This window comes from Oncorhynchus masou, chromosome 9 (genome assembly GCF_036934945.1).
Source record: "Oncorhynchus masou masou isolate Uvic2021 chromosome 9, UVic_Omas_1.1, whole genome shotgun sequence".
In the NCBI taxonomy this organism is placed as follows: Eukaryota; Metazoa; Chordata; class Actinopteri; order Salmoniformes; family Salmonidae; genus Oncorhynchus; species Oncorhynchus masou.
The window spans coordinates 16,376,856-16,403,897 of NC_088220.1; the positions used below are offsets into that span (position 1 = coordinate 16,376,856).

At 45.1% G+C, this 27,042-nt stretch overlaps 1 protein-coding gene across 1 annotated transcript in view; it reads left to right on the top strand.

The window, feature by feature from the left end:
* The window catches only part of LOC135545567 (coagulation factor VIII-like), a 30,116-nt gene extending 3,716 nt beyond the window's left edge, over positions 1-26,400 (top strand). Inside the window, exons 4-26 of the mRNA XM_064973264.1 lie at positions 2,345-2,557; positions 3,500-3,676; positions 3,756-3,859; positions 4,048-4,168; positions 4,383-4,644; positions 9,702-9,867; positions 9,960-10,047; positions 10,314-10,531; positions 10,786-10,936; positions 11,648-11,857; positions 12,049-13,354; positions 14,275-14,440; positions 14,730-14,960; positions 15,143-15,371; positions 15,543-15,725; positions 15,982-16,098; positions 20,291-20,362; positions 20,751-20,836; positions 21,019-21,180; positions 21,418-21,562; positions 21,861-22,009; positions 25,310-25,492; positions 25,725-26,400. Coding sequence (XP_064829336.1) covers positions 2,345-2,557; positions 3,500-3,676; positions 3,756-3,859; positions 4,048-4,168; positions 4,383-4,644; positions 9,702-9,867; positions 9,960-10,047; positions 10,314-10,531; positions 10,786-10,936; positions 11,648-11,857; positions 12,049-13,354; positions 14,275-14,440; positions 14,730-14,960; positions 15,143-15,371; positions 15,543-15,725; positions 15,982-16,098; positions 20,291-20,362; positions 20,751-20,836; positions 21,019-21,180; positions 21,418-21,562; positions 21,861-22,009; positions 25,310-25,492; positions 25,725-25,880 — 4,895 coding nt within the window. The 3' untranslated portion in view covers positions 25,881-26,400. The remainder of the gene's footprint in view (positions 1-2,344; positions 2,558-3,499; positions 3,677-3,755; positions 3,860-4,047; positions 4,169-4,382; positions 4,645-9,701; positions 9,868-9,959; positions 10,048-10,313; positions 10,532-10,785; positions 10,937-11,647; positions 11,858-12,048; positions 13,355-14,274; positions 14,441-14,729; positions 14,961-15,142; positions 15,372-15,542; positions 15,726-15,981; positions 16,099-20,290; positions 20,363-20,750; positions 20,837-21,018; positions 21,181-21,417; positions 21,563-21,860; positions 22,010-25,309; positions 25,493-25,724) is intronic.
* The last annotated feature ends 642 nt before the right edge of the window (positions 26,401-27,042 follow it).

Genomic DNA, 27,042 nt, shown 5'->3' on the forward strand with positions numbered 1-27,042 from the left:
GTGTGTGTGTGTGTGTGTGTGTGTGTGTGTGTGTGTGTGTGTGTGTGTGTGTGTGTGTGTGTATCGAATCAAATCAAATTTTATTTGCCACACGTTCCGACTACAACAGGCTTACTTACAAGCCCTTAACCAACAACGCAGTTTTAAGATATTATTTATTTTTTTAAGTAAGAAAGAAAAGTAACAAATAATTAAAGAGCAGCAGTAAATAACAATAGCGGGGCTCTATACAGGGGGTACTGTGACAGAATCAATGTGCGGGGGCACCGGTGTCGAGGTAATTGAGGTAATATGTACATGTAGGTAGAGTTATTAAAGTGACTATGCATAGATAATAACAAAGAGTAGCAGCAGCGTAGAAGGGGGGGAGGCAATGCAAATAGTCTGGATAGCCATTTGATTAGATGTTCAGGAGTCTTATGGCTTGGGGGTAGAAGCTGTTTAAAAGCCTCTTGGACCAAGACTTGGTTCTCCGGCACCGCCTGCCGTGAGGTAGCAGAGAGAACAGTCTATGACTAGGGTGGCTGGAGTATTTAACCATTTTTAGGGCCTTCCTCTGACACTGTCTGGTATAGAGGTCCTGGATGGCAGGAGGCTTGGCCCCAGTGATGTACTAGGCCGTACGCTCTACCCTCTGTAGTGCCTTGCGGTCGGAGGCCGAGCAGTTGCCATACCAGGAAGTGATGGAACCAGTCAGGATGCTCTCGATGGTGCAGCTGTAGAACCTTTTAAGGATCTGAGGACCCATGCCAAATTTTTTCAGTCACCTGAAGGGGAATAGGTTTTGTCGTGCCCTCTTGACGCTTGTCTTGGTGTGTTTGGACCATGTTAGTTTGTTGGTGATGTGGACGTCTAGGAACTTGAAGCAATCAACCTGCTCCACTACAGCCCGTTGATGAGAATGGGGGCGTGCTCGGTCCTCCTTTTCCTGTAGTCCACAATCACCTCCTTGTCTTGATCACTTTGAGGGAGAGGTTGTTGTCCTTGTACCACACGGCCAAGTCTTTGACCTCCTCCCTATAGGCTGTCTCGTCGTTGTCAGTGATCAGGCCTACCACTGTTGTGTCATTGGCAAACTTAATTATAGTGTTGGAGTCGTGCCTGGCCGTGCAGTCATGAGTGAACAGGGAGTACAGGAGGGGATGAGCACGCACCCCTGAGGGTCTCCTGTGTTGAGGATCAGTGTGGAGGATGTGTTCTTACCTACCCTCACCACCTGGGGGCGGCACGTCAGGAAGTCCAGGATCCAGTTGCAGAGGGAGGTGTTTAGTCCCAGGGTCCTTAGCTTATTGATGAGCTTTGAGGACACTATGGTGATGAATGCTTAGCTGTAGTCAATGAATAGAATTCTCACATAGGTGCTCCTTTTGTCCCGGTGGGAAAGGGCAGTGTGGAGTGCAATAGAGATTGCATCATCTGTAGATCTGTTGGGGCGGTATGCAAATTGGAGTGGGTCTAGGGTTCTGGGATAATGGTGTTGATGTGAGCCATGACCAGCCTTTCAAAGCACTTCATGGCTACAGATGTGAGTGCCACCGGTCGGTAGTCATTTAGGCAGGTTACCTTAGTGATCTTGGGCACAGGGACAATGGTGGTCTGCTTAAAACATGTTGGTATTACAGACTCGGTCAGGAACAGGTTGAAAATGTCAGTGAAGACACTCCAGTTGGTCAGCGCATGCTTGGAGTACACGTCCTGGTAATCCATCTGGCCCTGCGGCCTTGTGAATGTTGATCTGTTTAAAGGTCGGCTGAGGAGAGCGTGATTACACAGTTGCCCGGGACAGCTGATGCTCTCATGCATGTTTTAGGGTTACTTGCCTGGAAGCAAGCATAGAAGTTATTGAGCTTGTCTCGTAGGCTTGTGTCACTGGGCAGCTCTCGGCTGTGCTTCCCTTTGTAGTCTGTAATAGTTTGCAAGCCCTGCCACATCTGACGAGCGTTGGAGCCAGTGTCGTACAATTCAATCTTATTCCTGTATTGATGCTTTGCCTGTTTGATGGTTCGTCGGAGGGAATAGCAGGATTTCTTATAAGCTTCTGGGTTGGAGTCCCACTCCTTGAAAAATTATTTGTTCAATTTGAGGTGAGTAATCGCTGTTCTGATGACCAGAAGCTCTTTTCGGTCATAAGAGACAGAAACAGCAACATTATGTACAAAATAAGTTACAAACAATGTGGAAAAACAAACAAAACAGCACAGTTGGTTCAGAGCCAATAAAACAGCAGCCATCCTCTCCGGCGCCAAATGTATCAAATGAGTGTGTTCCCGCAAGCATGTATCTGCTATGTCAGTCTCTGTGTGTACACACGTATATTCCTAGCAGTATTTCTCTTTCTCTCTAGGGGCCGGATACGATGACGCCACGTCTAGCCAGGAGAAGGAGGATGATGCTGTCGCTCCAGGAGGATACTACAAGTATGTCTGGGACATCAACCCTAATGACGGTCCGACCGCGGGAGACCCAGAATGCCTCACCTACTCCTACTCCTCCCAGGTGGACACTGTACAGGACTTCAACTCTGGGCTCATCGGGGCTCTGCTCATCTGCAAATCAAGTTAGAGACACAACTTTATTCCTGCAATGTTACTCCCACATACCATACGTCCAGATACATCACAACTTTATTCCTGCTATGTTACTCCCACATACCATACGTCCAGATACATCACAACTTTATTCCTGCTATGTTACTCCCACATACCTTACGGTCAGATACACCACAACTTTATTCCTGCTATGTTACTCCCACATACCTTACGGTCAGATACACCACAACTTTATTCCTGCTATGTTACTCCCACATACCTTACGGTCAGATACACCACAACTTTATTCCTGCAATGTTACTCCCACATACCATACGGTCAGATACACCACAACTTTATTCCTGCTATGTTACTCCCACATACCTTACGGTCAGATACACCACAACTTTATTCCTGCTATGTTACTCCCACATACCTTACGGTCAGATACACCACAACTTTATTCCTGCAATGTTACTCCCACATACCTTACGTCCAGATACATCACAACTTTATTCCTGCTATGTTGATCCCACATACCTTCCACAACTTTCTCTCTACGTATCACACTCCCCTTACAGTACAGTCAGACCCACTGTGACACATATCTGCCTGGTAAAAGAGGAAATGAATGTGGCTGCTGGACTCATAGCTGACTGGGAGTTATTATGTGCACTGCTCTCAGTCATACAGTGATCATATCCTACCTAATGGGAAGGCTATGTGAACAGAAGGAGGTCTGAATCATATAAACGGCGTACTAAGTAGGGATTGTCAATAGTTTACTGCACATTATGAAGCTTAATACCAATGGCCTGACTATTAAACAAATGAGTAATCTGACCAAATAAGTCATTTGAACAAATTAGTAATTTCACCGAATGCATCATTTCACCAAATGTACCCTGTGATATTCAGATCAATCAACTAATGTGTTATCTGTATTCTCTGCTTCCCTTGGGTTCTCACAGCTGCATTTACAGATAATGGAGTTCGGAAAAGCAGAGAGTTTATTCTGCTCTTTGCTGTTTTTGATGAGAGTAAGAGCTGGTACGGAGAGGTGGGGAGTTTCCGGGAAAGATTTAAGAAGGCCAGTGCAAGAAAACAGTACCACACTATCAATGGATACGTCAACTCAACTTTACCAGGTCTGGAGCTAGTTTAGCATGTTACTGTATAGAGTCAACAGCTCAGTCCTGTTGTCAACTATGTTTGGTATGTGTGTAGGTCTGACAATGTGCCAGGGACGAGATCATGTGTTCTGGCATCTCATTGGAATGGAAACGTCTCCAGAGATCCACTCTATACAGTTCCAGGATCACACTCTGCAGGTACAGCAGATAATTCAAGTTTAAATCAGTGTTTACTTAAAGCTGTCAACAAATCATTACTAATGGTCAACCAAGATTTTCCTTTTCAGAATGTTTTGACAATGAAGTTGTTATAAGTCATTTGTAAGAATGTGTAACCAGTTCAGCAGCATTTCAGTCTGAGCCTAACTCTACCCTTGTCATTCCAGGTCATGGCCCACCGTAAGGTTACTGTGGAGATGACTCCAATGACCTTCACCACAGCGGAGCTGAAGCCCAGCACTCAGGGGAAGTTCCTCATCAGCTGTCAGATCCAAGCAAACAGCCACGGTAAGAGTATGTTCTCGCAAAGTTGTGAAATAAAGTTTTGATAAATTTGAAAGTTCCCAATTTGATTTGACACTCCTGTGTGAGGTACCAGAGTGAGACTTGTACATTTGAGCCCGAGTTGCATTAATAATGATGTTGTTAAGAATGTGCTTTAAGGTGTTCATAAGGTGTCTTATGAGGTGCTATAAGATGTATTTGTATATCTTTGTTCCAGTGGGCATGAGTGCAGTCTTTGAGGTGGAGGACTGCCCAGAGCCTGTGACGGTGCCCGGTCCTGACGTGCGTCGGGTCCAGCAGTCTGAGAATGAGGAGGACTATGAATATGGAGATGACATGTTTGAGTTATTTGTGTTTAAGCCTGTGAAAAGTCGGGCTGTGGGGCGCTCTCGAGGGAGGAAGAACAAAGTCTGGGTCCATTACATTGCTGCTGAGGAGATCAGTTGGGATTACGCACCCCACCTCAGCCAGGGAGACAGGTACGAAACCCCCCTTTAAGGAGACAGGTACAAAACCCCAACTCAGTTAAGGAGAAAGGTACGAAACCCCACCTCAGTTAAGGAAACGGGTACAAAACCCCACCTTAGTTAAGAAGCAAAGGTACGAAATCCCACCTCAGTGAAGGAGACAGGTATGAAACCCCATCTCAATTAAGGAGACAGGTACAAAACCCCACCTTAGTTAAGGAGACAGGTATGAAATCCCACCTCAGTTAAGGAAACAGGTACAAAACCCCACCTCAGTTAAAGAGACAGGTATGAAACCCCACCTCAGTTAAGGAGACAGGTACAAAAATACACACCTTAGTTAAGGAGACAGGTACGAAATCCCACCTCAGTTAAGGAAACAGGTACAAAACGCCACCTCAGTGAGGGAGACAGGTACAAAACTCCACCTCAGTGAGGGAGACAGGTACAAAACCCCACCTCAGTTAAGGAGCTAGGTACAAAACCCCACCTCAGTTAAGGAGACAGGTACAAAACCCCACCTTAGTTAAGGAGCAAGGTACGAAACCACACCTCAGTTAAGGAGACAGGTACAAAACCACACCTTAGTTAAGGAGACAGGTACGAAATCCCACCTCAGTTAAGGAAACAGGTACAAAACGCCACCTCAGTGAGGGAGACAGGTACAAAACTCCCCCTCAGTGAGGGAGACAGGTACAAAACCCCACCTCAGTTAAGGAGCTAGGTACAAAACCCCACCTCGGTGAGGGAGACAGGTACAAATAAAATTGTATTTGTTACATGCGCCAAATACAGGTGTAGAACTTACCGTGAAATGCTTACTTACAAGCCCTTAACCAACAATGCAGTTCAAGAAATAGAGTTAAGAAAAACTTAAGTAAAAAAAATGTTATAAAATTGGGGGTAGAAGCTGTTAAGGAGTCTTTTGGTCCTAGACTTGCGCTCCGGTACTGCTTGCTCTGCGGTAGCAGAAAGAACAATCTATGACTTGGGCGACTGGAGTCTTTGACAATAGTTTGGGTATGTCTCTGACACTGCCTAGTAATATGGGTCCTGGATGTCAGGAAGCTTGGCTCCAGTGATGTACTGGGCCGTACGCACTACCCTCTGTAGCGCCTTACAGTCAGATACCGAGCAGTTGTACCAGGCGGTGATGCAACCGGTCAGGATGCTCTCGATGGTACAGCTTTAGAACCTTTTCAGGATCTGGGGAGCCATGCCAAATCTTTTCGGTCTCCTGAGGGGGAAAAGGTGTTGTCATGCCCTCATCACAATTGTCTTAGTGTGTTTGGACCATGGTACTTCGTTGGTGATGTGGACACCAAGGAACTTGAAACTCTCGACCCGCTCCACTTCAGCCCTTGTCAATGTTAATGGGGCCCTGTTCAGCCCTCCTTTTCCTATAGTCCACGATCAACTCCTTTGTCTTGCTCTCAAATTGAGGGAGAGGTTGTTGTCCTGGCACCACACTGCCAGGTCTCTGACCTCCTCCCTACAGGCTGTCTCATCGATATCGGTGATCAGGCCTACCACTGTTGTGTCGTCAGTAAACTTAATGGTGATGTTGGAGGTGTGCTCGGCCACGCAGTTGTGTGTGAACAGGGACTACAGGCGGGGATGAGCACGCACCCCTGAGGGGCCCCAGTGTTGATGATCAGTATGGCAGATTTGTTGTTGCCTACCCAAGTCCGGGATCCAGTTGCTCAGGGTCCTTAGCTTAGTGATGAGCTTTGTGGATAATGTGGTGTTGAATGCTGAGCTGTAGTGAATGAACAGCATTCTCACATAGGTGTTCCTTTTATCCAGGTGGTAAAAAGCAGTGTGGAATGCGATTGAGATCGCGCCATCTGTGGATCTGTTGGGGCGGTAGTTATAACCAGCAGTTATTGACAAATAGACACATGCCCCCGCCCCTCGTCTTACTAGACGTAGCTGCTCTGTCCTGCCAATGCATGGAAAAGCCAGCCAGCTCTATACTATCCGTATCATTGTTGAGCCACATCTTGGTGAAACATAAGATATATACAGTTTTTTAATGTCCCATTGGTAGGATAGTCTTAATTGCCCAGTTTGTTTTCCAATGAATGCATGTTGGCCAATAATACGGAGGGTAGTGGTGGTTTACCTAGTCTTCGGCAAACTCTTACAAGGCACCCCGCCCTCCACCCCCTTTTTCTCTGTCTTTTCTTCACGCAAATTATGGGGATTTGGGCCTTGTCTCTACAAAGCAGTATACAGTGCCTTGCGAAAGTATTCGGCCCCCTTGAACTTTGCGACCTTTTGCCACATTTCAGGCTTCAAACATAAAGATATAAAACTGTATTTTTTTGTGAAGAATCAACAACAAGTGGGACACAATCATGAAGTGGAATGACATTTATTGGATATTTCAAACTTTTTTAACAAATCCAAAACTGAAAAATTGGGCGTGCAAAATTATTCAGCCCCTTTACTTTCAGTGCAGCAAACTCTCTCCAGAAGTTCAGTGAGGATCACTGAATGATCCAATGTTGACCTAAATGACTAATGATGATAAATACAATCCACCTGTGTGTAATCAAGTCTCCGTATAAATGCACCTGCACTGTGATAGTCTCAGATGTCCGTTAAAAGCGCAGAGAGCATCATGAAGAACAAGGAACACGCCAGGCAGGTCCGAGATACTGTTGTGAAGAAGTTTAAAGCCGGATTTGGATACAAAAAGATTTCCCAAGCTTTAAACATCCCAAGGAGCACTGTGCAAGCGATAATATTGAAATGGAAGGAGTATCAGACCACTGAAAATCTACCAAGACCTGGCCGTCCCTCTAAACTTTCAGCTTCAAACAAGGAGAAGACTGATCAGAGATGCAGCCAAGAGGCCCATGATCAGGTCTGGATGAACTGCAGGACAGCTGAGGTGGGAGACTCTATCCAAGGACAACAATCAGTCGTATATTGCACAAATCTGGCCTTTATGGAAGAGTGGCAAAAGAAAGCCATTTCTTAAAGATATCCATAAAAAGCATCAAGCGCTCGTTTAAAGTTTGCCACAAGCAACCTGGGAGACACACCAAACATGTGGAAGAAGGTGCTCTGGTCAGATGAAACCAAAATGTAACTCTTTGGCAACAATGCAAAACGTTATGTTTGGTGTAAGAGCAACACAGCTCATCACTTCTGAACACACCATCCCCACTGTCAAACATGGTGGAGCAGCATCATGGTTTGATCCATGCTTTTCTTCAGCAGGGACAGGGAAGATGGTTAAAATTGATGGGAAGATGGATGGAGCCAAATACAGCACCATTCTGGAAGAAAACCTGATGGAGTCTGCAAAAGACCTGAAACTGGGATGGAGATTTGTCTTCCAACAAGACAATGATCCAAAACATAAAGCAAAATCTACAATGGAATGGTTCAAAAATAAACATATCCAGGTGTTAGAATGGCCAAGTCAAAGTCCAGACCTGAATCCAATCGAGAATCTGTGGAAAGAACTGAAAACTGCTGTTCACAAATGCTCTCCATCCAACCTCACTGAGCTCGAGCTGTTTTGCAAGGAGGAATGGGAAAAAATTCAGTCTCTCGATGTGCAAAACTGATAGAGACATACCCCAAGCGACTTACAGCTGTAATCGCAGCAAATGGTGGCGCTACAAAGTATTAACTTAAGGGGGCTGAATAATTTTGCACGCCCAATTTTTCAGTTTTTGATTTGTTAAAAAAGTTTGAAATATCCAATAAATGTTGTTCCACTTCATGATTGTGTCCCACTTGTTGTTGACTCACAAAAAAATACAGTTTTATATCTTTATGTTTGAAGCCTGAAATGTGGCAAAAGGTCGCAAAGTTCAAAGGGGCCGAATACTTTCGCAAGGCACTGTATGCTTCACGTCGGCCTCATTAAAGAAAAAAATATTTGTCCAGTTCAAGGTGAGTAATTGCTGTTCTAATGTCCAGCAGCTCTTTTCGGTCATAAGAGACGGAAGCAGCAACATTATGTACAAAATGAGTTACAAACAATGCAAAAAAACATTATCACAAAACCCCACCTCAGTGAGAGCGAGACAGGTACAAAACCCCACCTCAGTGAGCTGAGACAGGTACAAAACCCCACCTCAGTGAGCAGACAGGTACAAAACCCCACCTCAGTAAGCGAGACAGGTACAAAACCCCACCTCAGTAAGCGAGACAGGTACAAAACCCCACCTCAGTAAGCGAGACAGGTACAAAACCCCACCTCAGTGAGCGAGACAGGTACAAAACCCCACCTCAGTGAGCGAGACAGGTACAAAACCCCACCTCAGTAAGCGAGACAGGTACAAAACCCCACCTCAGTAAGCGAGACAGGTACAAAACCCCACCTCAGTAAGCGAGACAGGTACAAAACCCCACCTCAATAAGCGAGACAGGTACAAAACCCCACCTCAGTAAGCGAGACAGGTACAAAACCCCACCTCAGTAAGCGAGACAGGTACAAAACCCCACCTCGGTAAGCGAGACAGGTACAAAACCCCACCTCAGTAAGCGAGACAGGTATAAAACCCCACCTCAGTGAGCGAGACAGGTACGAAACCCCACCTCAGTGAGCGAGACAGGTACAAAACCCCACCTCAGTGAGCGAGACAGGTACGAAACCCCACCTCAGCCAGGGTGACAGGTAGGAGATCCCACCTCAGCCAGGGTGACAGGTAGGAGACCCACCTCAGCCAGGGTGACAGGTAGGGGACCCCACCTCAGTGGTACGAAATCCCACCTCAGTGAGGGTGACAGGTAGGAGACCCACCTCAGCCAGGGTGACAGGTAGGAGACCCACCTCAGCCAGGGTGAAAGGTAGGGGACCCCACCTCAGCAAGGGTGACAGGTAGGAAAGAGGGTAAAGGGGTGACAGAGTGGGAGGGGGGGTGAGAGAAAGGAAGACTGGGAGTGAAATGGAAAATAAGAGTTCAGATGGGAGGGAGAACCGAGAAAGGGAGAGGGTCAGAGAGAGTGTGTACAGCCAGAAAAAGACTAGGACAGGAAAGGGAGAGAGTTCATGATCCTAAAAATACTGATACTACCCTCCCTCTACTGTCTCTGTGTTCCAGTCAACTGTTATCGGAATACTTTCCCAGGGGGCCTCATCAGCTGGGTCATGAATATAAGAAGGTGGTGTATGTAGAATACACTGACCAGACCTTCACCAAGAGGAAATCACCTGTTAAAAGACTGCTGGGACCACTGCTCAGAGGACAGGTGGACGAACACTTCCAGGTGTGTACCACAATCAACAAAACAAACAAGCAAAAAAGATGTATCTGAATAGATAGTAAAGAAAGTAAAGATCATTCTAATTGTTTCTTCAGATAGTGTTCAAGAACCTGGCAAGTCGTCCTTTCAACATGTATCCAAACGGCCTCACCAGGATTTCTCCACTGAGGAAAACAGAGAACGGTAAGAACTGGCATTATGATAAGATGAAGCAAGATAACATTACTGACTATGCATTTAGGTTTGGAATCATAACTAAATCCTTTATGGAATAGTCATCATATCCCGTGTGTTAATATGTTGAGGTCTGGTGAAACTCATAAAACGTTTTATAGTCATAGTCTAATAGTCATTCTGTTAGACTAATAAAATCTCTTAGTCTCTTAGTCATTCCTAAGTCATTAGTCATCAGTGTTCCCCCCGGTGTCTATGTGTGTGTGTGTGTGTAGAGGGTGAAAAGGACCTACGCTCCCTGGCGGTACCCCCCAACGGGACATATGGGTATGTGTGGAAACTAACAGCAGAAGATGGGCCCCTGGAGGGAGACCCCCAGTGTCTGACCCGTCTGTACCAGAGTACCATCAACCCTGAGAGAGATCTGGCCACTGGCCTCATAGGACCCCTCCTCATCTGCAAGAAGGACTCCATGGACACCAGGGGGCGGCTGGTGAGAATCGACACGTACTATGTCCATAATGACACATTGGGTTGTATTTTCAGACACAGATTAAGTCTAGTCTTGGAATAAGAATAACTTTCATTGAAGAATAGAGATGTGTCCCTGAAACTGGCCCAATATGACATATCAGTGCATTACTTCTCCTGCAGCTTGATCAAGTCATACACTGATAACTTAGATGTTGTTGTTTGTAGCAGTGTGAGTTCTTGTGGTTATCATAACCTAAGATGTCCAACTTACAGGTGGGCCCAGATAAAGTGAAGCAGTTGATGTTCGCTGTGTTTGATGAGAACAAGAGTTGGTACATCAATGACAACATTCAGAAGTACAGCAAAGACCCCTCCATGGTCAACCCTACAGACCCTGACTTCTACAACTCCAATGTCATCTACAGTAAGTAAGGTTTTTGTTGCAGGAATTTAATTCCTCTGTTTTAATTCCCAATTAAAATGAAACACTGTCAATTCATAAGAATTTGTATAACCCTTATTTTATGGAGATCGACAGAGCCCGGTCTTAAAGTCAAATAGCAGCCTTTATTCACAAGAGTACTGAACACGATACAGTTTACCACAGGTTATAAACTGAAAATGACGTCATTAGTTTCAGCACCAACCCGTGCCATCTCAGTTTCAGCACCAACCCGTGCCATCTCCGTTCCAGTACAAAGGCTGTATGGTTCTCACATCGTCTCTCCCTATTAAGATCATATAATTTATGAGTCAATGTCTTCTTGTGTAGATAAGCATTCTAGCCAGTCTGAAGATATCGTTCTTTCATTTCTACCAAGGAAAAGACAGTCATTGTTCTAACTCTTGACCACATTCACACACATTATATTCAGTACTGGGATCAAGAAAGAAAACTCATACATATACAGCAACATAATAGTATTCTGATTAGTACATATACAGTAACATAATAGTATTCGGATTAGTACATATACAGTAACATAATAGTATTCTGATTAGTCAGTCCTGATTGAAATGTATACATAATTAGTCATCATTGAAAGTGTTCTTGATGAAAGTGGTGACACATGTCTGCTCTGTCACCCTTTTTGTGTGCTATGTTTTTTTATCTTGATCTCATTTTTGTTTACAGACGTGAACGGGATCATGTTTAACGAGCAAAGGGTCCAGGTGTGTAAGGATGACGTGACCTTCTGGCACCTGTCCAACGTGGGGACGCAGAGCGACTTCTTGTCCGTCTACTTCACAGGAAACCCCTTCATGAAGGACAACGTGTACGAGTCTGTCCTCACACTCTTCCCAATGTCCGGGGAGACCGTTACCATGGAGTCTCAGCTAATCGGTAAGGTCAAAGGTCAAATTATCCTACGGCAGTTGTATTCAGTAGGCATCAAATGGAAGAACATATTTTAAACAGGGAGGTGCTACAGGTCCATTAAGAACACAGGTTTTCACTACGGTGCGTCCTACTAAAACCTGACCCTGAGAGGTGTTTTCTGGAGCGTTGTGAGCTGATGTTTTTTTCATCCTAAGGTGAGTGGGAGATCAGTGCGTTCGACAGCCGCCTGAAAAGCCGTGGCATGAGCGCCCGCTACTCCGTCCTGTCTTGTAACATTGAACTGCTGGTGGACAACGAAGATGTAGAGTATGGCCTGGAGGATGTCCTGCCTGACTACGTAGACCACTTCTTCAAACCCAGATCCCTCCACCCCCAGCCACAAAACAGGACCGTAGCTGTCAGAGTCTGCAGGAAGCAACCTGGCTTAAACCAGAACACAACAACACTGCAAACAGGAAATGACACAGATAACGAAGTCGCCATCGGAGAATCAGGGGACCACGGGTCTGATAACAATGTCACATTTAAGGCAGGGGACCAGAGGTCAATCTGTGAGGTCAGGTATGTGACGGTGTCATCTGCTGATGAGGAGGCCAACCTGCTTTCCCAGGGAGGGATCCCCACAGATGTTCTGGAGCAACTGGAGAAGGACGGGGAGTGGAAGGCTTCAGAGAACCAGGAGGGAGGGGACCTGGGTGGGGAGCAGGGGGGGAACGGGAGACAGAGACGCCAGGCCGGGTTGGAGGGTGGAGAGAATGGAGAGCGCAACAAGCTGGTGGAGAATTGTGAGGAGGAGGTGCTGAAGGAGTGGAAGGGTCAGGTGTATGGGGAGGCACTAGAGCAGGAGCAGAGAGAGGAGCAGAAGGTGGAGGTGTTGGATCAGCAGGAGGAGCAGGAGGCGCAGGGTGAGGGGTTCTTAAAGGTGCAGGAGCAGAGGGAGAGGCAAAACGGGGAGCTGGATCGAGATTCACATCCCCTAACCACCAATCATGCAGATAAGGACCCTCTACTCTTGGAGTTAGACGGATGGATGGATCTAGACCCCCTGAACAAAACTTTGGAAGCTCTCCCGGATCAGCTGAAGGTGCAGCAGCAGAGGGAGGAGCAGAAGGTGGAGGTGTTGGATCAGCTGAAGGTGCAGCAGCAGAGGGAGGACCAGAAGGTGGAGGTGTTGGATCAGCTGAAGGTAGAGGAGCAGAAAGCTGGGGATGTGCATCCCCTAAGCAACAACACTCACACAGAGCTGGACACACCTCTACTGGATTTGTTGGATCTAAACTTCTCCAATGTCTCCAATGACAACAAGACGGCTCCCAGGAACGCAGTGTCTCTGGAGTATGATGACTATAGTGAGGAAGACACTGGGACAGCCTACATAGGGACAGAGGACAACCTGGACCTGAGGACCACAGATGGACAATACCGCAGCTACTACATCGCTGCACAGGAGATCACATGGGACTATGGGATCAGGAAACCACATCAGCTCATAAAAACAAGGTAGTGTTTGGCTTTTGTAAGTATCTGGTTTCTTGGACACGTATGCTTAGTCTTTGGGTAGCACTTCAATGGAGAATCTCAATTGAATATGCTTTTTAGTCCAGAACTAGGCTTAATCTGTGTCTGGCCCCATCTCTTTGACTATTCATTTTTTATAGATTTCTAAATAAATCCGGTTTCTGATTGATCAGCTCAGTTTAAAAGTAAAGGAAAAGCTGCTCTCTCGTAGCTCCAATGCAATCATTTACTTACCAACGTTTCAACGGCAAGCTGTCTTTTATCAGGGTATTGATTAACGGCAAGCTGTCTTTTATCAGGGTATTGATTAACGGCAAGCTGTATTTTATCAGGGTATTGATTAACGGCAAGCTGTCTTTTATCAGGGTATTGATCAACGGCAAGCTGTCTTTTATTAGGATATTGATCAATGGCAAGCTGTCTTTTATCAGGGTATTAATTAACGGCGAGCTGTATTTTATCAGGGTATTGATTAACGGCAAGCTGTCTTTTATCAGGGTATTGATCAACGGCAAGCTGTCTTTTATGAGGATATTGATCAACGGCAAGCTGTCTTTTATCAGGGTATTGATCAACGGCAAGCTGTCTTTTATCAGGGTATTGATTAACGGCAAGCTGTCTTTTATCAGGGTATTGATCAATGGCAAGCTGTCTTTTATCAGGGTATTGATTAACGGAAAGCTGTCTTTTATCAGGGTATTGATTAACGGCATGCTGTCTTTTATCAGGGTATTGATTAATGGCAAGCTGTATTTTATCAGGGTATTGATTAATGGCAAGCTGTCTTTTACCAGGGTATTGATCAACGGCAAGCTGTCTTTTATCAGGGTATTGATTAACGGCAAGCTGTCTTTTATCAGGGTATTGATCAGCTAATCAACTTTCAAATGTTCACTCCCCAGAGAGAGGCGTAGGGGAATGAGGAAGTTCCTGGCGGAATATAAGAAGGTGGTGTTCAGGGCCTACAGTGATAGAGACTTCCAGATCCCCGTCACCAGAGGAGAGCTGCAGGAACATCTGGGACTCATGGGCCCTATCATTAAAGCTGAGGTCAATGACCTCCTTACCGTGAGTGGAGATCAATGATCATCTTATAAATTCACAGATGTTTCAAATCAATTCATATTTTAACTACTACTAACCTCGTCAAGGTGTTTTGGAGTTCTTGGTGTAGTGGCTAAGGTTCTGGACAGTTGCAGGAACCCTGGCTTTAATCCCGGTTGTGTTACCCCCTGAATTCACTGCAATATTATTTTCATGGCATTGTATCAGATTCTGTGTGTTCTGCTGGTAAACATTCACCTGATCTTAATCTGGATCCTGTTTTTAATCTTGATCCTGATCTTGATCTTGACAGGTGACCTTCAAGAACATGGCGTCCAGGCCGTACTCCCTGCACCTTCATGGGGTGTATGATAAGAGCCAGGGTGATGGTCAGTCCTCCGGGGCTGGGGTGCCGGGGGTCCCTGGGGAGGTGGTCCAGCCTGGAGAGGTCAGGGTCTACACCTGGAGGATCACCAGGAAGCAGGGGCCCACCGCTGCAGAGTTTGACTGTAAGGCCGGGGCCTACTACTCTACACAGAATAAGGCAGGTGGCACTGTCAACACTTACTGTATATTACAAAGCCAGCTCATAGTTAGGACTCATAAGTGTCTTTTATTTTCCTTAGATAGCTTACCAGTGTTTTGACATGCTTTTCCCCGCATGCACGTATTGTTCTGGCGTATTTGACTGTGTGGCTTTGTGTTCTGTTCTCACCCCTGCAACAGGAGAAGGACCTCCACTCTGGTCTGATTGGCCCCTTAGTAATCTGTAAACCAGGCACCCTCCACCCCCAACTGAACCTCCAGCCTAACCTACAGGAGTACGCCCTCCTCTTCCACACCTTCGACGAGACCAAGAGCTGGTACCTGGACGAGAACATCCGTCGGTACTGCACCCCACCCTGCCAGGCCCAGAAAGATGACCCCTGGTTTCAGCTCAGCAACAAGTTCGCAGGTACAGTAGAGTTATTCAGACTCCATCCTAATGTCAATAATAGTTTCATAATAAATTAATAAAAATTGATTTCTAGTGAAGTTCTCTGTTTGTTTAGGTTCATACTCATATCTGATCGATTGTTTGTGTTTGAGATGAATTTATCTGGAAAATCTTTCCATGTTACCTTAGCCATAAACGGCTACGTGGCAGAAACACTTCCTGGTCTGACTGTAGCCCAGCACCAGCAAGTCAGGTGGCACCTGCTGAACGTCGGGGGCGACGGGGAGTATCACAGCGCCCACTTCCACGGTCTTCCCTTCAGCATTCACAAGGAGCAGGAGCATCGCATGGGGGTGTACAACCTCTATCCTGGTAAACACACACACTAAGAAACGCACACACAACCACAGTTACCACACACACACACAACCACACAACCACAGTTACCACACACACACACAACCACACAACCACAGTTACCACACACACACACACGCACACGCACACGCACACACACACACACACACACACACACACACACACACACACACACACACACACACACAATAAAATAATAGTCAATCAAGAATGTCACCTGTCCCACCTTTGTCTCTGCCCCCCTCTCCAGGTGTGTTTGGAACAGTGGAGATGAGGCCGGCCACGGTGGGGACCTGGATGGTGGAGTGTACAGTAGGAGAGCACCAGCTGGCCGGCATGAGGGCTAAACTACTGGTCTACAACCCACGTAAGTAGCCTACCACACCTCACAACCCATGTAGGAACCACAAATCCCAACTTTTGTACGTACCACAACTCCCAACTTATGTAGGTACCACAACTCCCAATTTATGTAAGTACCACAACTCCCAACTTATGTAAGTACCACAACTCCCAACTTATGTAAGTACCCCAACTCCCAACTTACAGTATGTAGGTACCACAACTCCCAACTTATGTAGGTACCACAACTCCCAACTTACAGTATCTAGGTACCACAACTCACAACTTACAGTATGTAGGTACCACAACTCACAACTTATGTAAGTACCCCAACTCCCAACTTATGTAGGTACCACAACTCCCAACTTATGTAAGTACCCCAACTCCCAACTTATGTAAGTACCCCAACTCTCAACTTATGTAAGTACCCCAACTCCCAACTTACAGTATGTAGGTACCACAACTCCCAACTTACAGTATGTAGGTACCACAACTCCCAACTTATGTAGGTACCACAACTCCCAACTTACAGTATGTAGGTACCCCAACTCCCAACTTACAGTATGTAGGTACCACAACTCCCAACTTACAGTATGTAGGTACCACAACTCCCAACTTATGCAGGTACCACAACTCCCAACTTATGTAGGTACCACAACTCCCAACTTATTGAGATAATACAACTCCCAACTTATGTAAGTTCCCCAACTCCCAACTTATTGCGATACAACAACTCCCAACTTATGTAGAGACCACAACTCCCAACTTATGTAGAGACCACAACTCCCAACTTATGTAGATACCACACCTCCCAACTTATGTAGAGACCACAACTCCCAACTTATGGAGGTACCACAACTCCCAACTTATGTAGGTACCACAACTCCCAACTTATGTAGATACCACAACTCCCAACTTATGTAGATACCACAACTCCCAACTTATGTAAATACCCCAACTCCCAACTTATGTAAGTACCCCAACTCCCAACTTATGTAAGTACACCAACTCCCAACTTATGTAGGTACCACAACTCCCAACTTATGTAAGTACCACAACTCCCAACTTATGTAGGTACCACAACTCCCAACTTATTGAGATAATACAACTCCCAACTTATGTAAGTACCCCAAATCTCAACTTATGTAAGTACCCCAACTCCCAACTTATGTAGATACCACAACTCTCAACTTATGTAGGTACCACAACTCCCAACTTATGTAGGTACCACAACTCCCAACTTATTGAGATAATACAACTCCCAACTTATGTAAGTTCCCCAACTCCCAACTTATTGCGATACAACAACTCCCAACTTATGTAGAGACCACAACTCCCAACTTATGTAGAGACCACAACTCCCAACTTATGTAGAGACCACAACTCCCAACTTATGTAGAGACCACAACTCCCAACTTATGTAGAGACCACAACTCCCAACTTATGTAGATACCACAACTCCCAACTTATGTAGATACCACAACTCCCAACTTATGTAAGTACCCCAACTCCCAACTTATGTAAGTACCCCAACTCCCAACTTATGTAAGTACACCAACTCCCAACTTATGTAGGTACCACAACTCCCAACTTATGTAAGTACCACAACTCCCAACTTATGTAAGGTTCCCAACTCCCAACTTATGTAGGTACCACAACTCCCAACTTATGTAGGTACCACAACTCCCAACTTATGTAAGTACCACAACTCCCAACTTATGTAAGTACCCCAAATCTCAACTTATGTAGATACCACAACTCTCAACTTATGTAGGTACCACAACTCCCAACTTATGTAGGTACCACAACTCCCAACTTATTGAGATAATACAACTCCCAACTTATGTAAGTTCCCCAACTCCCAACTTATTGCGATACAACAACTCCCAACTTATGTAGAGACCACAACTCCCAACTTATGTAGAGACCACAACTCCCAACTTATGTAGAGACCACAACTCCCAACTTATGTAGATACCACAACTCCCAACTTATGTAGAGACCACAACTCCCAACTTATGTAGATACCACAACTCCCAACTTATGTAAGTACCCCAACTCCCAACTTATGTAGAGACCACAACTCCCAACTTATGTAAGTACCCCAACTCCCAACTTATGTAGAGACCACAACTCCCAACTTATGTAGGTACCACAACTCCCAACTTATGTAAGTACCACAACTCCCAACTTATGTAAGTACCCCAAATCTCAACTTATGTAGATACCACAACTCTCAACTTATGTAGGTACCACAACTCCCAACTTATGTAGGTACCACAACTCCCAACTTATTGAGATAATACAACTCCCAACTTATGTAAGTTCCCCAACTCCCAACTTATTGCGATACAACAACTCCCAACTTATGTAGAGACCACAACTCCCAACTTATGTAGAGACTACAACTCCCAACTTATGTAGAGACCACAACTCCCAACTTATGTAGATACCACAACTCCCAACTTATGTAGAGACCACAACTCCCAACTTATGTAGATACCACAACTCCCAACTTATGTAAGTACCCCAACTCCCAACTTATGTAAGTACCCCAACTCCCAACTTATGTAGAGACCACAACTCCCAACTTATGTAAGTACCCCAAATCTCAACTTATGTAGATACCACAACTCTCAACTTATGTAGGTACCACAACTCCCAACTTATGTAGGTACCACAACTCCCAACTTATTGAGATAATACAACTCCCAACTTATGTAAGTTCCCCAACTCCCAACTTATTGCGATACAACAACTCCCAACTTATGTAGAGACCACAACTCCCAACTTATGTAGAGACCACAACTCCCAACTTATGTAGGTACCACAACTCCCAACTTATGTAAGTACCACAACTCCCAACTTATGTAAGTACCCCAAATCTCAACTTATGTAGATACCACAACTCTCAACTAATGTAGGTACCACAACTCCCAACTTATGTAGGTACCACAACTCCCAACTTATTGAGATAATACAACTCCCAACTTATGTAAGTTCCCCAACTCCCAACTTATTGCGATACAACAACTCCCAACTTATGTAGAGACCACAACTCCCAACTTATGTAGAGACTACAACTCCCAACTTATGTAGAGACCACAACTCCCAACTTATGTAGATACCACAACTCCCAACAACTTATGTAGATACCACAACTCCCAACTTATGTAAGTGTAAGTACCCCAACTCCCAACTTATGTAGAGACCACAACTCCCAACTTATGTAAGTACCCCAAATCTCAACTTATGTAGATACCACAACTCTCAACTTATGTAGGTACCACAACTCCCAACTTATGTAGGTACCACAACTCCCAACTTATTGAGATAATACAACTCCCAACTTATGTAAGTTCCCCAACTCCCAACTTATTGCGATACAACAACTCCCAACTTATGTAGAGACCACAACTCCCAACTTATGTAGAGACCACAACTCCCAACTTATGTAGAGACCACAACTCCCAACTTATGTAGATACCACGACTCCCAACTTATGTAGAGACCACAACTCCCAACTTATGTAGATACCACAACTCCCAACTTATGTAAGTACCCCAACTCCCAACTTATGTAAGTACCCCAACTCCCAACTTATGTAGAGACCACAACTCCCAACTTATGTAAGTACCCCAACTCCCAACTTATGTAGAGACCACAACTCCCAACTTATGTAGAGACCACACCTCCCAACTTATGTAGAGACCACAACTCCCAACTTTTTTTTTTTTTTTACCTTTATTTAACCAGGCAAGTCAGTTAAGAACAAATTCTTATTTTCAATGACGGCCTGGGAACAGTGGGTTAGCTGCCTGTTCAGGGGCAGAACGACAGATTTTGTACCTGTAGAGACCACAACTCCCAACTTATGTAGATACCACACCTCCCAACTTATGTAGAGACCACAACTCCCAACTTATGTAGTTACTAGTCCAACGCTCTAACCACTAGGCTACACTGCCGCCCCAGTGTTGCGATACAACAACTCCCAACTTATGGAGGTACCACAACTCCCAACTTATGTAGGTACCACAACTCCCAACTTATGTAGATACCACACATAGTTACCTCACAAGTGCTTTACTCAGTAGACTGAGACAGAAGTGTGAAATGTGTTCTTTGAAATGTCGTAGAATGACATTGTTGGCTATTTTTTGTGAAATGTGGACAATGTAAATAATAGAATGTAATTTCCTGTGATTACCTGGCAGGATGCATCCAGCCTCTGGGGTTGAGGTCAGGAAGAATAGACGATTCCCAGATCACTGCATCAGACCACATAGGTAAGCAAGCTTCAGCAATGCAAGAATGTAAACACAAGAATGTAACCACACACCTCTCAATCATTAGAGCTGATGTGTGGTGAGCGTTTTGACAGAAAAAAGGTTGCCATGCATTACCTTAGGGTGTTTCACATTGGTGGTAGAAAAGGTGAGTTTCCCTCCTTACTATGGAAAAGCGTTATGTAAATCCAATAAATTATTATTATTAATTATTAAGTTATTTCACGTCAGAAAGTAGGCTCGTACACAGTAAACGCATAAGTGAGCCTCTAGAATGGAGAAATATTGCCGTGATGAATCAGTGACTTACTGTTTATGAAAACTTTACTCTGTGTTAGGCCTGCATACAGTTAGCCAGTGTGATTGAATGCATATATGTGTTTTCCAGGTAACTGGGAGGCCAGGCTGGCGAGGCTGGAGCTATCTGGTTCTGTCAACGCCTGGATGGGCGCGGATCAGAAATCATGGATCCAGGTTCAACAATACAATTCCTGTTCTCCTGTGAAAGATCAAGTAGATTGAAAGGCCCTCTGATTTAGCTGCCCAATTATACTCATGAGAAAAATTGGAATTGGGATTTCAGTTCACTTCCTGAATTGACTGAATTGAAATGGAACTGGCCCCAACCCTGGTCTCCTGTTGTGTCTTGTATGCAGGTGGACCTCCAAAGACCCACACTGATCCATGGGATCCAGACCCAGGGTGCAAGAGCCTCTCTGGGCCTGAAGGACTACTTCATCATGTACTTCACCCTCTCCTACAGCCTAGACCAGGAGACCTGGACTAACTACAGGGGGAACAGCACCACGCCAACTTACGTCAGTACCTTACATGTACCTTAACCATCTGTACCAGTACCTACTGGCTAGTACTGTACCCACAAAGCACGAGCTTAATTGTTTATCATACAAACCAGCAGTCAGAGAGCAGGTGCATTTATCTTTTTGTTACTGTAAATGTCATCAATGCCTAAAATATCTCAGGGTAGTTCTATGCAATACTACTATGCTACCTCTTGTACTTACTGTTAATGATATAACTTTTGTTTATTTCAGATATTTAACGGTAATCTGGATGGCTCCAAGGTGAAGGAGAACCATCTGTCTCCCCCCATCCTGGGGCGCTACATCAGACTGCAGCCTGTCACCATCCAGAGGAACCCTGCTCTTCGCATGGAGATGCTGGGCTGTGACGTCAACAGTGAGTCCCTGCGGCATTTAGGAACACCTTTGTAACCATTTGTAACAGCTCAGATCACATTTAGTGGTGGTGTATGTTGTGATTAGATGTTGTAGCTGAGGTTGAGAGGTTGAGAGGTACATCATCAGGTAGTCCGTGATCGGGGTCAGGGGCCGGGGGAAGGGAGGAGGTGCAGGGACGGACAGATCTCAGGTGCTGGTGAGTAGAATCCTTAGAGAAGGAAGAAGGGAAATAAAAATGTCTGTCTGTCTGTCTGTCTGTCTGTCTGTCTGTCTGTCTGTCTGTCTGTCTGTCTCAGGCTGCTCCTTCCCCCTGGGTCTCCAGAGGAGGTTGGTTCCAGACAGCAGCTTCAGAGCCTCCTCCTTCCTGCAGACTTGGAGGCTCTCCTGGGGCCCCGCCCTCGCACGCCTCCGCCAGGATGGCAGCGCCAATGCATGGCGCCCCAAGGTACACATACACATATACAACAACACAGAAGCCCACAAGAAACACACACACAAAGTCAAACCACACACACCGTCACCTCCCTCTGTTACCGGCACATCTATTTTTCCATGATGTGTCTCCAGATATGATCAGATATGATCAGTTATATACCAGATATGATCAGTTATATACCAGATATGATCAGTTATATAGCAGATATGATCAGTTATATACCAGATATGATCAGTTATATACCAGATATGATCAGTTATATACCAGATATGATCAGTTATATACCAGATATGATCAGTTATATACCAGATATGATCAGTTATATAGCAGATATTATCAGTTATATTAGCTATGTTGCCTTCTTCAAAATACTAGTGGAAAGTCCATATCCTATCAAATTTTTTACCCTTTGCAAATATTTGTGATACAAATACTATGGGAAGATAAATAAACAGATAAATATTGGTGGTATTTACAATGTTGTTTGTTATTCACTGGTTGCCCTTTTCACATGGCATTAGGTCACAAATCTTGCTGCTGTAATGGCACACTGTGGTATTTTACCCATTAGAAATGGGAGTCTGTGTGATCTGTGGGAAATATGTGTCTCTAATGTGGCCAGACATTTGGCAGGAGGTTAGGAAGTGCAGCTCAGTTTCAACCACATGTTGTGGGCAGTGTTCACAGTTTCTCAGTTTCTCTGTTTCTCTGTTTTTGTAGAGAAACTTTTTGTGGAAGGTACTACACCGCACACAGACCCCTTCGGGCACTCAATGTTGTCGAGATACATTGAGTTTCCTTGTAGGCCTATTTGTCAGGGAAACTGTGAAGCCAGCTCTACAGCCTGTTTCTGAATGAGTCTTTTATTAAACAATGTGAAACAAGGTTTCTGTTTGATCCTTTTCATGACATCATGCATAGCTGTTCTTTATATGGCCTAAAATAAATGTGTTCATATGGTCACAGTATTATCTATAGGTTTTAATGAAAAACAATAAACATACACATTTAATAACAGACTCAGGTATTCTGCCACTGTGTACTCTCTGTTTAGAGACAGATAGCATTCTAATTTGTTCTGTTTTGGGGTTGATTTTTTCCAGTGTGTTAAATAGTTAACTTTCTGCTTTCTCATAATTTGGTTGTGTCTAATTGTGTTGCTGTCCTGAGGCTCTGTGGGGTCTGTGTTTGTGAGGGGACTCTTCTCTCTGTAGGTGAGGGCTTTGTGGTGGAATGTGTGGGCATCGCTTGCTTTTAGATGGTTGAAGGATTTAACAGCTCTTTTCTGGATGTTCATAACTAGGTAGTATAATCTTAATTCTGATCTGTATTGTTTGGGGGTTTGCGTTCTACACAAAGTATATTTTTGCTGAATTCTGCATGCAGAGTATCAATTGGATGTTTATCATATTTTTTAAATTATTGGTTGGTGAGTGGACCCCAGACCTCACAACCATAGAGGGCAATGGGTTCTATAACTGATTCAAGTATTTTTAGCCAGATCCTAATTGGGATGTTGATGTTGATGTTCCTTTTGATGGCGTAGAAGGCCCTTCTTGCCTTGTCTCTTAGATCGTTCACAGCCGTGTGGATGTTACCTGTGGTGTTGATGTTTAGGCTGAGGTAGGTGTAAATATTTGTGTGCTCTAGGTCACCAGTGTGTAGATTGAATTTGTATTTGTTGTCCTGGGAACTGGACCTTTTTTGGAACACCATTATTTTTGTCTTACTGAGATTTACTGTCAGGGCCCAAGTCTGACAGAATCTGTGCAGAAGATCTAGGTGCTGCTGTAGGCCCTCCTTGGTTGGTTCGTTTAATGCACATAACTCCCGGCTTACAAAAATAACAAAACACACATGGGCACAAAACCCGCCCCGCACCAGTCACACAAGGCACACGTACTTACAATGAAGAATTCCCGACAAGGACATGGGGGAAACAGCGGGAACATATACAACATGTAATTAGGGAATTGAAACCAGGTGAGTGTGAAAACAAGACAAAACAAATGGAACATGAAATATGGATCGGCGATGGCTAGAAGACCGGTGACGTCGACCACCGAACACCACCTGAACAAGGAGAGGAACCGACCTCGGTAGAAGTTGTGACAATAGCCAATTGGAATTTGTGATCTGTATATTTTATTATTTTATTTAGTATACCATCAACATCAAAGACCTTTTTGGGTTGACTGCTAGCTGCTCTGCTGTGCATGGTGTTAACTATCATCTGGACCTAGCTGCTCTGCTGTGCACAGTGTTAACTATCATCTGGACCTAGCTGCTCTGCTGTGCATGGTGTTAACCAGCATCTGGACCTAGCTGCTCTGCTGTGCACAGTGTTAACTATCATCTGGACCTAGCTGCTCTGCTGTGCACAGTGTTAATTATCATCTGGACCTAGCTGCTCTGCTGTGCACAGTGTTAACTATCATCTGGACCTAGCTGCTCTGCTGTGCACAGTGTTAACTATCATCTGGACCTAGCTGCTCTGCTGTGCACAGTGTTAACTATCATCTGGACCTAGCTGCTCTGCTGTGCACAGTGTTAACTATCATCTGGACGCAGCTGCTCTGCTGTGCACAGTGTTACCTATCATCTGGACCTAGCTGCTCTGCTGTGCACAGTGTTAACTATCATCTGGACCTAGCTGCTCTGCTGTGCACAGTGTTAACTATCATCTGGACCTAGCTGCTCTGCTGTGCACAGTGTTAACTATCATCTGGACCTAGCTGCTCTGCTGTGCACAGTGTTAACTATCATCTGGACCTAGCTGCTCTGCTGTGCACAGTGTTAACTATTATCTGGACCTAGCTGCTCTGCTGTGCACAGTGTTACCTATCATCTGGACCTAGCTGCTCTGCTGTGCACAGTGTTAACTATCATCTGGACCTAGCTGCTCTGCTGTGCACAGTGTTAACTATCATCTGGACGTAGCTGCTCTGCTGTGCACAGTGTTAACTATCATCTGGACGTAGCTGCACGGCTCCCGAGAGGCGCAGCAGTCTAAGGCACTGCATCTCAGTGCTAGAGGCGTCACTACAGACCCTGGTTGTATCCTGGGCTGTATCACAACCGGCCGTGATTGGGAGTTTCATAGGGCAGCGCACAATTGGCCCAGCGTCGTCCGGTGCTAGGGTTTTGGTCGGGGTAGGCTGTCATTGTAAATAAGAATTTGTTCTTAACTGACTTGGCTACTTAAATAAAGGTTAAATGAAAAATACATTTAAAAAACGCTGTGCACAGGGTTTCTATTAATGTATTGCACCTCCTATAACCCACCCCCCTTCCTCCCTCCTCCTCCAGGCCAATAACCCCCATGAGTGGCTGCAGGTGGACTTCCTGGTTATGAAACGCATCACAGGGGTCGTCACTCAGGGGGCGTGGTCTATTCTGACTCAGATGATGGTGACAGAGTTCTCTGTAACCATTAGCGACAACGGCCACTCCTGGTCCAACGTGGTTGACGAGGGAACGCAAAGAGAGAAGGTATCACACACACATCACTCATTCTCATCAGATTTAACACAGGCTATGTTTCAGTACACACACACCTTCCTTAGCATGCAGGGAAAATGTGATCTGCAACCAAGCAGATTTACGAGAGCTGATTTTGTAAAGAGCACAAACAGTGACAACGCTGTAACATGTTTAACTTTGAGTTTCCGAACTGGGTTTTGTGAGCCAGCTCTGTTTGACCCGGCCTCCTCCTTTCTCCCAGATGTTCTTGGGGAACAGTGAGCCAGATGAGGAGATGCTGAACTTCTTTGATCCTCCTCTGTTTGCCCGCTTCATACGGATCCACCCCAGAGGCTGGGTCAACGACATAGCCCTGCGCCTGGAGTTCATGGGCTGTGACACCCAGCAGCGACACTGAGAGACAGGGCAGGGGGCCCCACTGTGCAGCTCCACACTCAGGCCCACCTCATCTTTGTCTCTTCTATTTAATGAGCATAGCAGTGACGTGATGATCATGAAATAGTCATGTCATTGATGGATGAACAGAGTGAGTGACGTTTAAAAGGTTTGTTTAGCTAGGATCAGATTCATAAATGATATGCTGTTGTAGTAAGTGTCTATTGATGAGCTTCAACTGAGAATAGCTCTTAGGTCTGGTCACTCCACTATCAACAGTATAACACATGACGTCAGTTTATGAAGACTGACTCTCAGACGGTTTGTCTCATGTACAATATATACTACTACAAACACTATGACTTCAGACATTCCGGATGTGATCCAATACATGTCAATAGTACAGTATAACAATTATTTCTGTCTGGATGTTTACTGCCTGCAGTAATCTGTACAGTACTGTATGTATATGCAATGTATCATATGCACTGAGGGGAGAGGGATAGAGTTTATATTGTTAAATAAAATTGGAATTATATCAAGCCTGGTCCCAGAGGTCAGTGTTGCGACACTTCCCTGCACTAACACACGTCCTCCCATGTGCTTTCTCATCATGTCCTGTTCCTCCCTCCCGTGACAGGAAGCACTTTTGTCTTTGCTTTTGTTTTGTTCCTTTGCTCCAGCCCAGGGGGACATTGGCAGTGGCTCGGTGTTTCTCTACGATTAGGGAGGGTTGTTTAACCTTCCTTTGCCTCATTCCCGTCTCTGCAGACTGTTATTTAGTCTTATCCACTTCTCACAGTCTCTCAAGCCATTGGCAAGTGTGATTGATTTGGTATAAAAACAGACACAGAGAGAGAAAGACAGCAGTGTGTGTGTGTGTGAGAGAGAGGAAGAGAGACAGCAGCATGTGTGAGAGAGGGAGTACAGTGAGCAGTGTGTGTGTGAGAAAGGGAGTACAGTGAGCAGTGTGTGTGTGAGAGAGGGAGTACAGTGAGCAATGTGTGTGTGAGAGAGGAAGAGAGCAGTGTGTGTGAGAGAGAGGGAGTACAGTGAGCAGTGTGTTTGTGAGAGAGGAAGACAGCAGTGTGTTTGTGGACACTGGGCACATAAATCCTCTCGTTATCAGCACCTCACTGAGGAAGTTGGCCACAAAGCCGTGTTGTTTGGTTTGGATGAGGAGA